Genomic DNA, 15,284 nt, shown 5'->3' on the forward strand with positions numbered 1-15,284 from the left:
CCTCCCATTTCCTCCCCTAAGAAAAGGCTGCTGGTTCAAGGCCCACCCCTGAGGCTCTGGTCCAAATCTGGAGCTCTTTAGAACCTCTTAAGATTCTAGCGAAAATTAAAGATTCCTCTCCAGAAAACTCTCTGACCCTTGGTTTCTGGTGGTTTGGAATCCCGTTCTTGAGCCGAGGGAGGGGCTGAGGGTCTTTACGCAGGCTCCAGGGCCCTCTAGGGGCCTCTGTCTCTCCGGGTGGGGCTGAGGAGGCGGGGCTGCGGGCCTCTTTATCTCCACAGCCAGCTTTGGCTCCCTGGCGCGGGGCCCCTCAGTCTGGGCCCTTTCCCATGGGGTCTCTGCTCCCCCTCTCGCTGCTGGTTTTGCTGGCGGCTGCCTACCGGGGAGGCGGGAGCGCGCGTTGGCGCCGGGCTGCGCGGGCTCAAGGCCCCGGAGGCAACTCTCCGGAGCCCTCGGAGACCTCGGCGTCCTTCTGGGTGCGCGTGAGCCCGGCGTTCAAGGCCGTGCCGCCGGGGGGTTCAGTGTGGCTTAACTGCAGCAGCAGCTGCCCCCTGCCGGAGAATTCCAGCCTCAGCACTCGGCTGCGGCGGGGCCGAACGCTTAGTGGGCCTGGCTGGGTATCCTACGAGCTGTTGGATGTGAGGGCCTGGAGCTCCGAGGTGCGCTGCTTCGTCACCTGCGCAGGAGAAACGCGGGGGGCCACGGCCAAGATCACCGCCTACAGTGAGGGACTGGGGCTCAGGTTCTTCTGGGGTGAGGGGAGGGGGACGGTGGGGGGAGGTATTTGACAGTCGCGTTAGGGGGCGCACGCGCACCTTGCTCAGCGGCCCCCTCTTGCTTTAGAACAGCCGCACAGCGTGATCCTGGATCCCCCAGTCTTAGTGGGCAGTGAGTACACGCTGCGCTGCCACGTGACACACGTATTCCCCGTGGGCTTCCTGGTGGTGACTCTGAGGCGCGGCGGCCGGGTCATCTACTCTGAGAACCTGGAGCGCTTCACTGGCCTGGACCTGGCCAATGTGACGCTGACGTACACGTTACCAGCTAGGCCCCGCGACTTCTTGCAGCCCGTGACCTGCCACGCACGCCTCAATCTTGATGGCTTGGTGGTCCGCAGCAGCTCGGCACCCATGACGCTCACAGTCCTCGGTGAGGCACCTTTGGAATCCTGGAGACTTGAGGAGGGGTGGGGAAGGGTTATGACCCCAGCAGGGTGAGAGAGCCAAGCGGCAGCTCCATGCGGGGCGTCACATCAACATGTGTTCCCTTCCTAATTCTCACCTCCTGTCCCCAGCTTGGAGCCCCGCGCCCAAGGTCTTGGCCTCCACCTCCATCGCGGCCTTTGTGGGGATCCTTCTCGTCGTGGGGGCCACCTACCTGCGAAAATGGCTACTGATGCAGTCCCGGGGCGCAGAGGGGGTGGTCCATGACCGCTGAGCCAGAGGAAAAAGGAATCAGAAGCAATTTGGGGAACCCTGACTGGTTCAATAAAGCCTTCCTCAGTCAGCCTCCGTCCCGTGGCCTAAACGTCCCCCATTAGGGTTCCTTTTTGGCCCTGCCTCAATCACGTTCTCCAAGTTCCTGGTCTCTCTGAGGGCACCTGAGGTTTCCTCATTCTCAACCACCTGGGGACCTGGGCGTCCCAGTCCCTCCGCATTTCCACCCAAGTGTGGCAAAGTACTTCTCCTGCAGGCATTATCAGAGGGGTGCAGATAGGCATAGTTTGAGTACTGGAGGGCTTTGGGCTGTGGTGGTGGTAGGGGGTGGCTCACAGTATGGTTTTTCCCGATTGGCTCTGCTGCTGCCACGCTGCAGCTCTGATTGGATGTTAAGTTTCCTTTCCTATCCCCCACCCCCCTTAAAACCTAGCACTTTCCTGGAGGACAGGGGTGGGGCGAGAACTGGCCCCCACAGTTCACTGTTAGTGCTGGGGGGAGAGCACAAATGGGAGGGGGCCCATGACACTGAGGAACAGAGATATGAAGAAAAGGTACCCATGTGGTGACTGCAGGGAAGGAGCAATCAGATGGCCCACGTGGGGTGTCACAGACTCACGTCCTGGCAACGTCTTGATAGTCACCGGGCACATGCGGGGGTGTCAAAGCTTGGGGCCCGGATGAAGGGTCGAAGTGTTATAGTTGGTCTCTTGGTCTCGCGTGGACAGAATCCGAGCCCGCACTGGGTATCTGGCAGGGCCCGGGCTGTCCAGGGCCCCGCCTACCGCGCGGAAAGCGGATTCTGGGGTGCTCTTCCGAGGCTTGAGCTCATACACGCCGCGTAGACACGTGCCCGCTGCACGCTGGGTAAATACAGACCCAGAGCGGAGCCGACCCTAATTTAGACGCCCGCGAACGCTGCGCGCATGCACACGTGTTCCCGACTCGCTGGCACTTTCGTCCCCACCCCCTCTGTCGCGTGCGGGGGCGGAGCCGGAGGGGGACTAGGGGCGTGGCTGTAATCCTCAGCTCTCCAGGTCAAAAGGAGAAGGATCCGTGAGGGAGGCCTCCCCATACCCTTCCCTAGAACTGTGCCTTCCCCCATCCTGCTCTTTCCAGATCTCTCCTAGCCCTCAAACCCTCAACCCCCTGCTCAAGGGGCGCGGGGCGGAGGTGGAGGGGGGCGCGGGGGGGGGGGGACGGATAACTATGGGGGCGGAGCTCTGAGTCCAGCTCATTATCACGGCATCCAAGCTAGGGGTAGCGTGGGGGTTTGAGAAGGGCAACCCAGCATCCCCGGACCTCCGCTTCGCCGCGGAGGATGACGCGGGAGCGCGCGGCCGCCCCCAGAAGGCCCCGGGCGATGGGGCGGGCTTCCACGTAGACCCCGGGGGTCGCTTGCTCCTGCCAGCACGCCTTCGCCAAGGCCGGGAGCCTGGAGCACGCTCGCCCTCCCGCCCCCCCAGCCGCCTCTGCCGCCGCCCCCTCCTTGGAAACCAAGTTACCAACGTTAAACCAATCCCCGAACGCAACTCTGCCTCCTCCACAACCCACCCGCCGCGCCGTCCTCTAGCCCAGCTCCGCGCTCGCGCTCTCCTCGCCTCCTGCGCTTCCCCCGCGGCGGCGATGCCAGGGCCCTCGCCAGGGCTGTGCCGGGCGTTGCTCGGCCTCTGGGCTGCCCTGGGCCTGGGGTTCCTCGGCCTCTCAGGTAAGAGCCGGGTCCTGGCTCAGGGTGGACAGGGTGGGGGCGGAGTTCCCGGACCAGATAAGCGGCCACAAGCCCCTCCCGGCTCCGCCCTCCTCTCGCTCCACTCCCACGCTTCTGCCCCACCTTGAGCCCTGGCCTTTCCCCTCTATCCCTCTTCCCACCAACATACACTGGAGACCCAGCTTCCAGACTCCTCGTTCGCCCAGATCTCTACCCTACTGTCTTCTTCGAGATCCTGGATGCTCTTCCGAATCCAGCCTCATGCTCTGGATACCCCGTGTCTCCCTTGTCCCCTTCCGGGGTACCTCCCCACGCTCTGTTATGCACCCTGGTCCACGGACTGACATCTTCCTCACTCGTGGTCCGGAAAGACCCGATTTCCCCAACTGCTGTGACTCAGAGGAGCTATTCCCGCTCCATCCGGAGCCCTGGCAACCGAGTCCCTCAGCTGTTACCGCGATTCCTTCCAAGAGCCCAGCCTTCTGTGTTCTCCCGGGTTTGGGGGGTCCTCACTTATGCTTGACTCAGTTTCACCTCCCCTTTGCCCTCGCCTCAACCTGTCTCCCCCCTCTCCGGCAAGAGTCCTGAGAACCAGTTCGTTTTCCTTCCTCCACACGAGGTCCCCTCCTCCCATCCTTGCGGTGTGCGTCAAAGACCCCATCTTTCATCCCCTCCCCCCTCCCCCCATGCTTTCCCATCGCTCCATGGGCATCTTGGAGACGGGGGTGTCTCCGCTGCCCCGTCCCAGAGACGCCCTCGAGGTTTGAACCCTGGGAGCGCGCCTGCAAACCTGAGGCCGGGACAGGATGCAGGGCTCCTGAGTTCTTTCTTGCCCCCTGCTAATTCCCTAAGAATCCCTGATTCGAATGGGGGCACTAAGATCCCAGGAAAGTGGCTCCCCAGGCTGAGCCCACGTTTCCCTGGGCAGCGGTCGCGCAGGAGCCCTTTTGGGCGGATCTGCAGCCCCGCGTGGCGCTCGTGGAGCGCGGGGGATCTTTGTGGCTGAATTGCAGCACTAACTGCCCACGACCTGAGCGCGGTGGCCTGGAGACCTCGCTGCGCCGGAATGGGACCCAGAGGGGCTTGCGCTGGCTGGCTCGGCAGCTGGTGGACATCCGTGAGCCGGAGACCCAGCCTGTCTGCTTCTTCCGCTGCGCGCGGCGCACACTGCAGGCGCGTGGGCTCATTCGTACTTTCCGTGAGTTCTCAGCGGCCACGCTTACTCTACTACTTTCCCTCCCTTCCAAGCCCCGCCCCCTGGGTCACAGAGTCCTCCCCTTCGGGCTCCACCCTCTGGATCCCCACGCGCTCCCTCTCTGGGCCCCTGGTTCCACGCCACGTCCCTCTAAACCCCCGCGTTTCCAAAAAGCTGTGGTTACCCTTTCCAGAGCGGCCGGATCGTGTAGAGCTGGTGCCGCTGCCTGCCTGGCAGCCTGTGGGCGAGAACTTTACCTTGAGCTGTAGGGTCCCGGGCGCTGGGCCTCGTGGGAGCCTCACATTGACCCTGTTGCGGGGAGCCCAGGAGCTCATCCGTCGCAGCTTCGCGGGGGAGCCACCCCGAGCGCGGGGCGCTGTTCTTACAGCTACAGTACTGGCGCGAAGGGAGGACCATGGGGCCAATTTCTCTTGCCGCGCGGAGCTGGACCTGAGGCCGCACGGCCTGGGGCTCTTTGAAAACAGCTCCGCCCCCAGACAGCTCCGAACCTTCGGTGAGTGAGTGTCGGGAGAAGGGGACCAAAAGGGGTCGGGCAAGTGTTAAGAAATTTGGAGGCAGGGAAATCTGAATTCTAATCCTAATTCCAACATGCCCCAGCTGCACGTTGTTTTCCCCTACGTGCCTTGAGGATAATACGATAAGATGGTGCATGGAACGTGCTTAGCACATACTGAGCGTTTGATACATAAATTCAAGCTGTTCTGTGACTCCCAGCCCTGTCTCCGGACCGCCCGCGCCTCGCTGCCCCCCGACTCTTGGAAGTGGGCTCAGAAAGACCCGTGAGGTGCGCCTTGGACGAGCTATTTCCAGCCTCGGAGGCTTGGGTCTACCTGGCGCTAGGGGATCAGAGGCTGAGTCCCGAAATCACCTTCGAGGGGGACGCGCTTATGGCCACTGCCACAGCCACAGCTAGTGCAGAACAGGAGGGCGCCAGCCAGCTGGTCTGCAACGTGACCCTGGGGGGCGAGAGCCGCGAGACCCGGGAGAACGTGACTATTTACAGTAAGAGGGAGTGACGCGGACCCTGCGCGGCTCTGGGGTGGAGCCAGAGGAACGGGAAGGCGGGGCAAACAGTGGGCGGGGCCTTAGTATAGGAATAGGCGTGGTCCGAAAGTCCATAAGGGGTGACAGAGACTGAATAGCAGGCGGAATATGAGACGCCGGAAAGGGAAGGCCGCAAACCCAGCGAGGATCTCCGAAAGATTTGGCGGAGACAACCTCAAGGGGGCGGGGCGAGATGGGCGGAGCCTGCGCATCCCGGGGGGCGGAGCGCGGTACCCTTAGTTTGGCCGCAGAGCCCGGGGGGTTCGGGTAGATAAGGATCAGCCTCGACCCGCAGGAGGGGCGTGGTCAAGGGATTCACCGCCAATGCCCTGTCCCCAGGCTTCCCGGCGCCGGTCCTGACCCTGAGCGAGCCCACCATCCCCGAAGGGAAGGTGGTGACAGTAAGTTGCTCAGCTGGGGCCAGAGTCCTGGTCACACTGGACGGAATTCCAGCCGTGGTCCCAGGGCAGCCCACCCAGCTTCAGCTAAATGCCACCGAGGACGACGACAGGCGCAGCTTCTTCTGTGATGCCACTCTCGAGGTGGACGGGGAGACCCTAAGCAAGAACAAGAGCGCCGAACTCCGCGTCCTATGTGAGTTGGCCTGTAACCTCTCCTCCCCGTGATTTCCAAGGACCTGTCCAGTCCCTGGCCCTGCTGTGGAAGTGGGGCTTTTCCTCAAGGTCCATGTCCGGCTTCTCTGTATCCCACGCCCCTGCCTGCAGACGCCCCTCGGCTGGACGATTCGGACTGTCCCAGGAGCTGGACGTGGCCTGAGGGCCCAGAACAGACGCTGCGCTGTGAAGCCCGAGGAAACCCCACTCCCTCCGTGCACTGCGCACGGCCTGACAGCGGGGCAGTGCTGGCGCTGGGCCTGCTGGGTCCGGTCACTCGTGCTCTCGCCGGCACTTACCGCTGCACTGCGGCCAATGTCCAGGGCCAGGCAGTCAAGGACGTGACGCTGACGGTGGAGTGTGAGTGGGGGTGCACAGGGCGCATCTCTAACAGGGTCTAGGGGCAACTAAGCCTACAAGGAAGAGTGGGAACAGGATCTGAAGTGTGCCTTTGGGCAGGATTTTGGAAGAGGGAAGAGGCTGGCGAGTGGGATTAGGGGAAGATCTTGGGGAAAGAGGGAGAGGAAGAAGTAGACGTGTCCATAAGGGTCTGGGGTGAGACATCTGGACGGAATCTTGGAAAGGGGGACTTTCCAAGCCCTCTAACAATTTTAGGTCAAAGACTCGGGGACGGTCCTGTGGGCGCTTTGTAGAAAAGGGCCCTTTGCAGAAAAAGGGCTCCAAACAGCTCACAGCTCAACCAGCGTGAAACCTCTTTGGTTCAGTGTCTTTGTGCCTGCCCAACACTTTGCGGCTGCCCTTGGACAGAAAAGGGGTCTAGGGACATTAGGCCAGTCCCTAAACCCCAAACCGAACAACATATCTTCCTCCAGACGCCCCAGCGCTGGACAGCGTGGGCTGCCCAGAACACATTACATGGCTGGAAGGAACAGAAGTCTCACTGAGCTGTGTGGCGCATGGAGTCCCGCCGCCGACCGTGAGCTGTGTGCGCTCTGGGGAGGCCAGGGTCCTGGAGGGCCTGCTGCATGTGGTCCGGGAGCACGCAGGAACCTACCGCTGCGAAGCCACCAATGCTCGAGGTTCTGCAGCCAAAACTGTGGCTGTCACGGTGGAATGTGAGTGGGGACAACACGGGGCAGGATGGTATGTGAGGATAACCCTGGCCTGACTTCCGGTCTCTGTGTGACCTTCTGCTCCCCAGATGGCCCCAGTTTTGAGGAGCCCAGCTGCCCCAGCAATTGGACATGGGTGGAAGGATCTGGGCAGCTGTTTTCTTGTGAGGTGGATGGAAAGCCAGAGCCAAGCGTGGAGTGCATCGGCTCAGAGGGCACCAGTGAAGGGATGCTGCTCCCACTGGCACCCCCAGACCCTGGTCCCAGAGTCCCCCGCATCTCTAGTGAACTGGTACCTGGTATCTACGTCTGCAACGCTACCAACAGGCACGGCTCCGTGGTCAAGACAGTCGCCGTGAGCACGGAGTGTGAGCGGGGCCCAGGCTGGTGGGAAGTAGGGGTGCCCCAGGGTCTGCGCCCCCCCTAACGTTCCCCCATGGCTGCTTTGCAGCGCCGCCGCAAATGGATGAGTCCACCTGCCCGAGTCACCAGACGTGGCTGGAAGGGACTGAGGCTGCCGCGCTGGCCTGCGCCGCCCGGGGTCGCCCCTCCCCACAAGTGCGCTGCTCCCGGGAGGGCGTGCCCAGGCCTCAGCGGCTGCGCGTGTCCAGAGAAGATGCGGGTACCTACCGCTGCTTGGCCACCAACACGCATGGCACGGACGCACGGACTGTCACCGTGGGCGTGGAATGTGAGTGGGAGCAGCACCAGGTGGAGGGCACCCGGTCCCCAAAACAGTGACTTGCAGCAGTAGGATTGCCCAAGACAGTTCAAGGGCACCTCCCCAGACCCCTTCCTGGGGATAAGAATTCCTCATCTAAACCTGAGGAGAATGAAAACTCTAGGGAACAGGAGCCCGGGCCCCCTCAAGTTCTAGGTCAAAAGGGCACTGGTGCAGGGCCCCACTTCTCATTCCTTGAGGCAGGGCACAGGATTTTAGTGCTGATGACAGCCCGATTATGGGGAGAGGTGGCTCTGGTGGGAGGCAGGGTCCTCGCCTGCCCATCTGAAGAAGGGTGCTCTCAGATTGTGGTTGGGTGGAAGGTCAGTAGGTCAGTGGCTGGACCGGCTCTGAGGGGTCCCTCCAACCTCCTGTCCCCTGCAGACCGCCCGGTGGTGGCCGAGTTGGCAGCCTCGCCTCCCGGAGGCGTGCGGCCAGGTGGGAACTTCACGTTGACCTGCCGTGCGGAGGCCTGGCCCCCAGCCCAGATCAGCTGGCGCGCGCCCCCGGGGGCGCCCAACATCGGCCTCTCGAGTAACAACAGCACGCTGAGCGTGGCGGGCGCCATGGGCAGCCACGGCGGCGAGTACGAGTGCGCAGCCACCAACGCGCATGGGCGCCACGCGCGGCGCATCACAGTGCGCGTGGCTGGTGAGTGGCGGCTGGAGGGGCGGGGCGGGGGATCTTCAGGGGGCGTGGCCTGCGGCTTGGGGCCCCTGAACCCGGTCCTTGTTTCCGCTCCCATTCCGCCGCACCCGAGACTGAAGTGTGCCAGGGCCGAAGTCAGGGGCGCCCTGGCAAGTGGGGTTTCGATGGCGGGTTGGGGGCGGAAGGTGGAGGGAGGACTGGAGCTCACGGGGAGGGACCCTCCAGGGCTGTGATGGCTGTCGGAAGGAGCTTATTAACTTGGGGGTCGGTTGTGTGTGATAAGAGACTTGATCTAATAATTCGCCCTTCACTGCGTCGCTGTGGAGAAGGGGGGTTGGAGAGGGACCTAGAGCAGAGGAGGCGGGTGAGGGGGGCCCCCCGCCAAGATCCCTTCCCCCCACTTTGCGTATCTCTGTGGTTTTTCCGGGTGAAGGAATGACCCGGTCTCCCCCCACCTTCATCCTTTTGGGGGTGAGTTGGTTGACTTGTGGGTATCTCTGGGGCTAGGGGCTTCTATCCAATGTCGAGATGACACTCCTCGGGGTCGGGGCGCTCGGGGTAGCCTTCCGGGCTTTCTCCTATCCCCCACCCCGCGCTGTGAGTTCCCTGGGGTTCTCTGCCAGGCCCGGGAGGTCTGACCTTGTGCCTGCGGGGAGGGAAAAGAGGAGGCCGGGCTTGGGGGCCTTGAGCCGGTCCACCCTCTTTGAGGATCTCCACCCCGCAGGTCCGTGGCTGTGGGTCGCCGTGGGCGGCGCGGCGGGGGGCGCAGCGCTGCTGGCCGCGGGGGCCGGCCTGGCCTTCTACGTGCAGTCCACCGCTTGCAAGAAGGGCGAGTATAACGTGCAGGAGGCCGAAAGCTCTGGTGAGGCCGTGTGTCTCAACGGCGCGGGCGGCGGCGCTGGAGGGAGCACGGCCGCAGCCGAAGGTGGAACCGAGGCTGCGGGCACCGCGGAGGCGCAGGCGGGGGGCGAGGTCTTTGCCATCCAGCTGACGTCAGCGTGAGCCCGCTCCCCTCTCCCCGCGGGCCGGGGGACGCCCCCCCCAGAGGCACAGGGGGGCTTACTTATTGTTCTATTTATTTATGTATTTATTTATTTATTCACCTATTTATTCAATTCCAGGGGCGTCATCCCCTTTTTCTACCCCGCCCCCCAATAAAGTTTTTATAAAGGACTCTGGGTCCGTCTGCTTCAGTCTGCGATGTGGAAGCAGCCCAAGGTTCCAATGCCAACCCCGCGGGATATTCCTAAATAAACTATTTTTGCTTGTTTGTTTTTGAGGGCCTACTATGTGTCAGGCGCAGTGCAAGCCGCCTTCATGCGGTGTGACCCGGGGCTTGCTCTCTCGGTGTCCAGTTTCCTGCTCTCAGCTGACCCTTGGGCCGGGGTGGGGACCGCACTCCTTCCTCCAGCTCCCTACCCTTTATCTCTTCCGCCCAGAGCGCTGCCCTCTAACCCGGCTAACACTTGGGGGTGGGAGCTAGGTGATTCCCCCAGGCCTGGTTCCGGGAAGAACTAAAGCTGCCTCCCCCAGGATGGGTGGAGGCCCCTCCCAGGGGTCTGGACACGGGGCTCCCGTCCTGAGGCCTCGCCAGGATGAGTAAATGCAAACAGGGACTGCAGTTATGAGCGTCAGCCCCCAAAATGTCCCTCCCGTTAAAGGGTGCATCCCTGCCCCCACCCTCAATGCCTTCTCCATCCTGTGTCCATCCACGGTGTCTCAGTTTACCCCTAACCTGCCTTTTGACTGCCCATCACGACTCACAAGAGACACGCGGTATCAGCTGCAACCGCACTCCCCCCCTCCCCCCCCTCCCCCGCACAGCACCACCTTCCTCACCGCCCAGCAGCATAAGGAGAGAACAGCTGGCCCTCCCCCCACCCTTGCAGTCTCTGCCTCTCTCCAAAGCAGGAACAGAGCCAGAGAGAAGGAAACAGTCCTGGACAGCTCCCACTCCATCAGCTGCCCCAGGCAAACATTTCCCCAGCAAAGGTAAGAGCAGGAAACAGGGGTTGGGCTGGGGGGCTGCCTAGAGGCCTAGTCAGGGTACAGAAGGAGAAAAGGCACAAGCATGGTGCAGCCCCTACTGTCACACACACCCTTAACCACCTCTCTCTACTCCCACCAGCCTCTTCTCGATTCCTCGGAGTCCCACAAGGTCCCACCCGCCACAGGGCCTTTGCTTTTGCCATTCACTCTGCCTGGACTGTCTTCATCTTCCAGTCCCACAGCTAGTTCCTTACTCCCAGGTCTCTACACAGATGTCAGAGAGGCCTTGGCTGTCCCCCCTCAGAGAGGACCGACACTAAGGTAGCCCCCCGAACTCCTATCTCCTTACATACTTTATTTTCTCTAAATAAAGCACCAGCCACTACTTGCCATCTACTAGATATTTAATTGAGTATTTGTTTACTGTCACGTTAGAATTTTGGCTTCACTAGAGCGGGGACCTTTGTTCTATTTACCATATAGTGTCCCCACTGGCCTGGCACACAGGAGTTGCTCCATAAATGCTGAATAAATGGGTAAAAACAGCCGTGAGTTCACACACAGTCTGAGACCTCTGTGTGTTCAATGTGTATTCCCAAGGAACTTCATGCTGGGCACTGGGGTGGCCTATCATGGTCAGGGACACAGATGTGGCTTTGCACCTCTGAAATCACGGTCCAGATGGGGAGATGAATGTGAATGAAATAACCTCAGAGTAGTAGAGACTTGAAAATTCTGGTATGTTTTTTTTTTTTTTTTTTTTTTTTTTTTTAATTCTGGTAGGTTCTAAGAGGGAGACCAGTGAGGAGCTGAACTAGAGCCTGACTTGCATGGGATTGGGGTGTCTATTTTAGACTGGGTGGTCAAGGAGGACTTCTCTGAATATGTGGTGCGGGGCTGAGCCCTGCCTCCCAGTCATGAGAAGGCAGCGCCTATGGGGAGACAGGGTGGAGGGTGTTCTGAGCTGAGGAATAGTGAGACCGAATGAGTCAGGGATCTGAGGGCTGAGGAATCCCGGGCCCAGGCCTTCCCCGTGGGCTCACCCGGGAGAGACAAAGGGGGGTTTCACCTTCCTGGAGTACGTGGCCAGGCAGGTCTCACTCACTGTCACGGGGGTGACATCCCCACCCTGGCTGCAGCCCACCCATCCTCCCAGTGAGCACGGGTGTCCTGTGTGTCCAGGGCCCTCCTCTCCCATGTGGCTTTTGGCTTCAGGCTAGGGACACACTTTGATGGGGTGAAAGAGACCTTGAAAGAGGAGCAGCGGGGCACAGAAGGGACTGTATGCATAGAGACATGGGAAGGTGACATTCTGCAGGCAGGGGGAGAGCTGACAGATAGAGGGCCCAGGGTGTGGATATCACCGTGTGCCAATGTGTGTCATCTAGGTATATTTCCTGTGTGTTGTCACGTGTGTGTGTCAGCAGGTGTATCAGTGCATGTTTCTGGCTAGCGTGTGGTCTGTCTCATGTGAGTGTCAGCACGTGTGAGCTTGTCCATGTGTCTTGTGTGTGTGTGAAGGCATGTGTCAGCCCCACTCATGTATTTGTCTTGCCTTTTTGTTTTTAATGTTTATTTTTGAGAGAGAGAGAGTGAGCAGGGGGAGGGGCAGAGAGAGAGAGAGAGGGAGACAGAGAATCCGAAGCAGGTTTCTATGGCGCTGAAGCCGGATGTGGGGCTCAAACCCACAAACCGTGAGACCGTGACCTGAACTGAGCCGAAGTCAGACGCTCAACCGACTGAGCCGCCCAAGGCGGTGCCCCTGTCTCTCTCTCTTTTAAGATCTTATTTTTGTAAGTAATCTCTACCCCCAACGTGGGGCTTGAACCCACAACCCCGAGGTCAAGAGTCGCCCACTCCATGGGCTGAGCCAGCCAGGCGCCCCATGTGTGTGTCTGTCTACTGTTGTCTGCCTCTGCGTGTGGTGGCTGTCGCCCTGTATGGGGAGTTGCGGTGAAGGTGACTAATTCCCTGTGGGGCGGCTGGTGCCCGTATAGACGACTCTGTGTGTGTCCCTCAGAATCCGAATGAGAAAACACCTGCCCCCACGTGCCTGCGTGCGTGAGACGCGATCCCCGAGTCACGGTGCTTTTCTCAGAGTAGTTTTGTTCTTTATTGTTACTGCTGTCAACAATATGAGTGTCACTGCTGAGGACATTTTCTGAGGAGAGGCTCAGCCAAGCCGGATTGGACCAGGGGCCAAGATGGGGCACAGTGGCCCCCTGAGACAGGGGCTCTGGAGCCAGAGGCCTGGGTCTTCCACCTGGGATCCCTGAAGGGGAGGGGGCAGAGAGAGGAGGAAGGCTGGACCCCCAAAGACTCCAGCTGTTTCCCCACTCCTCCCAGGAGGGCTCCTGCCCATCTCCTCCCTGGAGAAACTGAGTCCGGATGGGCTCAGCTAGGTGAGGAAGGGCTTACCCTTCCTGAGCCGGGCCTTGGTGGGGGCCCAGGGACACCCCACATCTGCCACATAACTTCTTGGGCTGGACGCTCTTCCTGGGCACCAGCCAGCAGCTGGAGCAGCGGGTGCCATATTTTTTGTACCTGGGGTGGGGGGTACAAGAAACCAACATCAGGAAGCAGCAGGGGCCCAGAAACTGCCTCACGGGAACCACTTTCCCCGAGGGTGTTTCCCTTCCCGGCACCCCACACTGGCTAAGCATCCAAACTCCTCCTCCGTTCTGAGGACCTGATACCACACGCATTGCAGAGAGGGGTCCCGTCTTCAGCATCTCTCCAGAGTGGGGTCCTCTGGGTCCTACAGGAAGCACAGCACCGGGGCCCTGAAGGGGCAGAGGTCAGGGTAAGGGGCAGAGGCCAAGAGCCTGGGCTCAGGAGGCCCGTACAGGTGGGGCATGTTTTTGGAGTCTCGACGAGGGCCCCAGCCGGCTCCGGGCCAGCCCTGGGTATTACCAGATCTAAGGCAGAGGGAAAGCCAGGAAGGGAGACAGATGGCAAAGCTAAACAGAGGAGGAAACCGGGGGTGGGGGTGACTCAGCTCGAGTGGAGGGAGGTGCACCATGACTCCTTCTGGATGGGTCTAAATGGGGAAGCAGGACGGGAAGAAAGACAGAGACGATGGGAAATTGCCTCCCCCCCACAAATATTTATAGCTGTCAAGTCTCCAGGACTCACCCAGGGCCTCGCCGCCTCCCGAGTTGGCCTCAGGGCCCCCCGCAGGGCCTGTGGAGGGACCCTGGGAGCGGCTAGTGCAGGTCAGGCTGGAGAATAGACAGGAGTTAGCACTGGGGGATCTGTATCTCGTCCAGGGCAGCGCCCCTCGATGATGAAGATGATTCACTGTCCGGGTATCAGGCATCCCCCAAGGAGGCTTCTGATGTCTGAAAGGCCTGACCTTGCCCCTCGTTAGCAATAATAATGGTGATTATCATATGAAGAGGTAGGAAGCCTGGGGCCAGCCTGCCAGTTTGAGATCCTATTTCTCCCAAGTCCCCACCTCGTGACTCTGGACAAGTGATCTCACCCTCTGCACCTCAGTTTCCAGATCTGTAAAATGGGATTCACGAGGCTTCAATGAGCCCATGCACATCAAGTGCTGCCTGTTACCTCTTATTGTTGTTCCTGGCAAATGGCAGTCATTAACATTATTGAAAAAAATAACAGCAGCGGCGGCCCTCAGGATGGTCGGGCCCATCTCATAAAGTCAGTGACCGATGCTCACCGACTTCGGCTCGGGTCACAGTTTCACGGTTCACGAGTTCGTGCCCCATGCTGGGCTCTGTGCTGATGGCTCAGAGCCTGAAGCCTGCTTTGGATTCCGTGTCTCCCTCTCCCTCTCTGCCCCTTCCCCGCTTTTATGCTCTCTCTCAAAAATGAATACATTGAAGAAAAAAAAAAAAAAAAAAGAACCTGCGCTCAGACCAGAACGTTGCTGGATCAGAGCAGCAGGGCTGGGACCGGCACCAGCCCGAGGTGTCAAAGGGCTCAGAGATGGGCCCTTTGTAACTGTAGGGCTGGCGTGGGCGTCCATGAGCAGATGCCTGGAGGTCCCTGCCCCCACCATTATCACTCTAACTTGCAAAAAGGGCGCCCTCCTCTGGGCCAGCCCCTACCTGTAGCTGGCTAGGATCTGTAGGCTGGAATCCGGCTTTATTTGAAACTTCAGGGTCACCCCCTCAAACCGGGGATCCACTCTCTCAGCGCCCCGGTGGGGCTTTGACTGCTTCCGGGGCCTCCTCTGGGGTAGGGCTGAGGGGGCTGGGGGAGCCTCCGGGGGCCTCGAGCTGCAGCATTGCTGGCTGATTGGGGTCAGCATGTTCTCGGCATCCTTTGCCAGAGGCGAAGGTCCCAGAGACTCCAAGGCCTTCAGCTCCCGGCAGGCCCCCAGGGTTTGGGTGTCCTGGGCAGGGCGCTGGACCAGCCCCTCTGCTGTTTCTTGGAGAAAACGCAGGGCAGTGACAGAGTCCTGGCGTGCGGGCCAGAAGGACCTGGGGACAAGGGACAGTGTGGGCAGCACCTGTGCAGTCTTCAGAGACATGGGCTAAGGGGATTGCGTGGCCTCTGACCCCCATATGACCCCAACTCTCCCTGGGGACCAGAACTTCTTCTTTTTTAAGCACCAGTAACTAACACCGTGACCCCTGGATAACCCCAGGAACCAGCGGTCCTGACGCTTTGACCACTGGGCCAGGTTTGGGGAAGGGGCCGCTCCTTCACGCACCTGCCATTGGGTCTGGGGCATCCTGGGGTCCTTGGTGCCTGCTGAAGAGGGGGCGCCCGGGACGCCTTAGGGTCCAGACACGGCGGCGCCAGCAGCTCCTGGAGCTTGGAGAAGTCTGGGACAGGCCGGGCCTCCATCGCGCCCCGGCCCAGCG

General features: G+C 60.7%; 3 protein-coding genes across 3 annotated transcripts; 2 read left to right on the forward strand and 1 right to left on the reverse strand.

The window, feature by feature from the left end:
- Positions 1-24: 24 nt before the first annotated feature.
- On the forward strand, positions 25-1,497 carry ICAM4 (intercellular adhesion molecule 4 (Landsteiner-Wiener blood group)). Its single transcript, XM_060630198.2, has 3 exons — positions 25-723; positions 844-1,149; positions 1,295-1,497. Exons 1-3 carry the CDS (start codon positions 330-332, stop codon positions 1,435-1,437), a joined length of 843 nt encoding a protein of 280 aa, XP_060486181.1. The 5' UTR covers positions 25-329; the 3' UTR covers positions 1,438-1,497.
- Positions 1,498-2,627: 1,130 nt separating this feature from the next.
- ICAM5 (intercellular adhesion molecule 5) lies at positions 2,628-9,640 on the forward strand. The gene is made up of 11 exons (XM_060630193.3): positions 2,628-3,144; positions 4,073-4,342; positions 4,533-4,853; positions 5,075-5,362; positions 5,744-5,998; positions 6,130-6,378; positions 6,852-7,094; positions 7,181-7,459; positions 7,543-7,782; positions 8,197-8,463; positions 9,185-9,640. Exons 1-11 carry the CDS (start codon positions 3,063-3,065, stop codon positions 9,460-9,462), a joined length of 2,772 nt encoding a protein of 923 aa, XP_060486176.3. The 5' UTR covers positions 2,628-3,062; the 3' UTR covers positions 9,463-9,640.
- A 2,941-nt stretch (positions 9,641-12,581) lies between these two features.
- On the reverse strand, positions 12,582-15,267 carry ZGLP1 (zinc finger GATA like protein 1). Its single transcript, XM_078436767.2, has 5 exons — positions 15,131-15,267; positions 14,523-14,897; positions 13,585-13,670; positions 13,139-13,232; positions 12,582-12,993 (listed from the first exon to the last, which is right to left on the reverse strand). Exons 1-5 carry the CDS (start codon positions 15,265-15,267, stop codon positions 12,864-12,866), a joined length of 822 nt encoding a protein of 273 aa, XP_078292893.1. The 3' UTR covers positions 12,582-12,863.
- Positions 15,268-15,284: the final 17 nt, after the last annotated feature.

Source organism: Panthera onca, chromosome A2 (genome assembly GCF_046562875.1).
Source record: "Panthera onca isolate mPanOnc1 chromosome A2, mPanOnc1 haplotype 2, whole genome shotgun sequence".
In the NCBI taxonomy this organism is placed as follows: Eukaryota; Metazoa; Chordata; class Mammalia; order Carnivora; family Felidae; genus Panthera; species Panthera onca.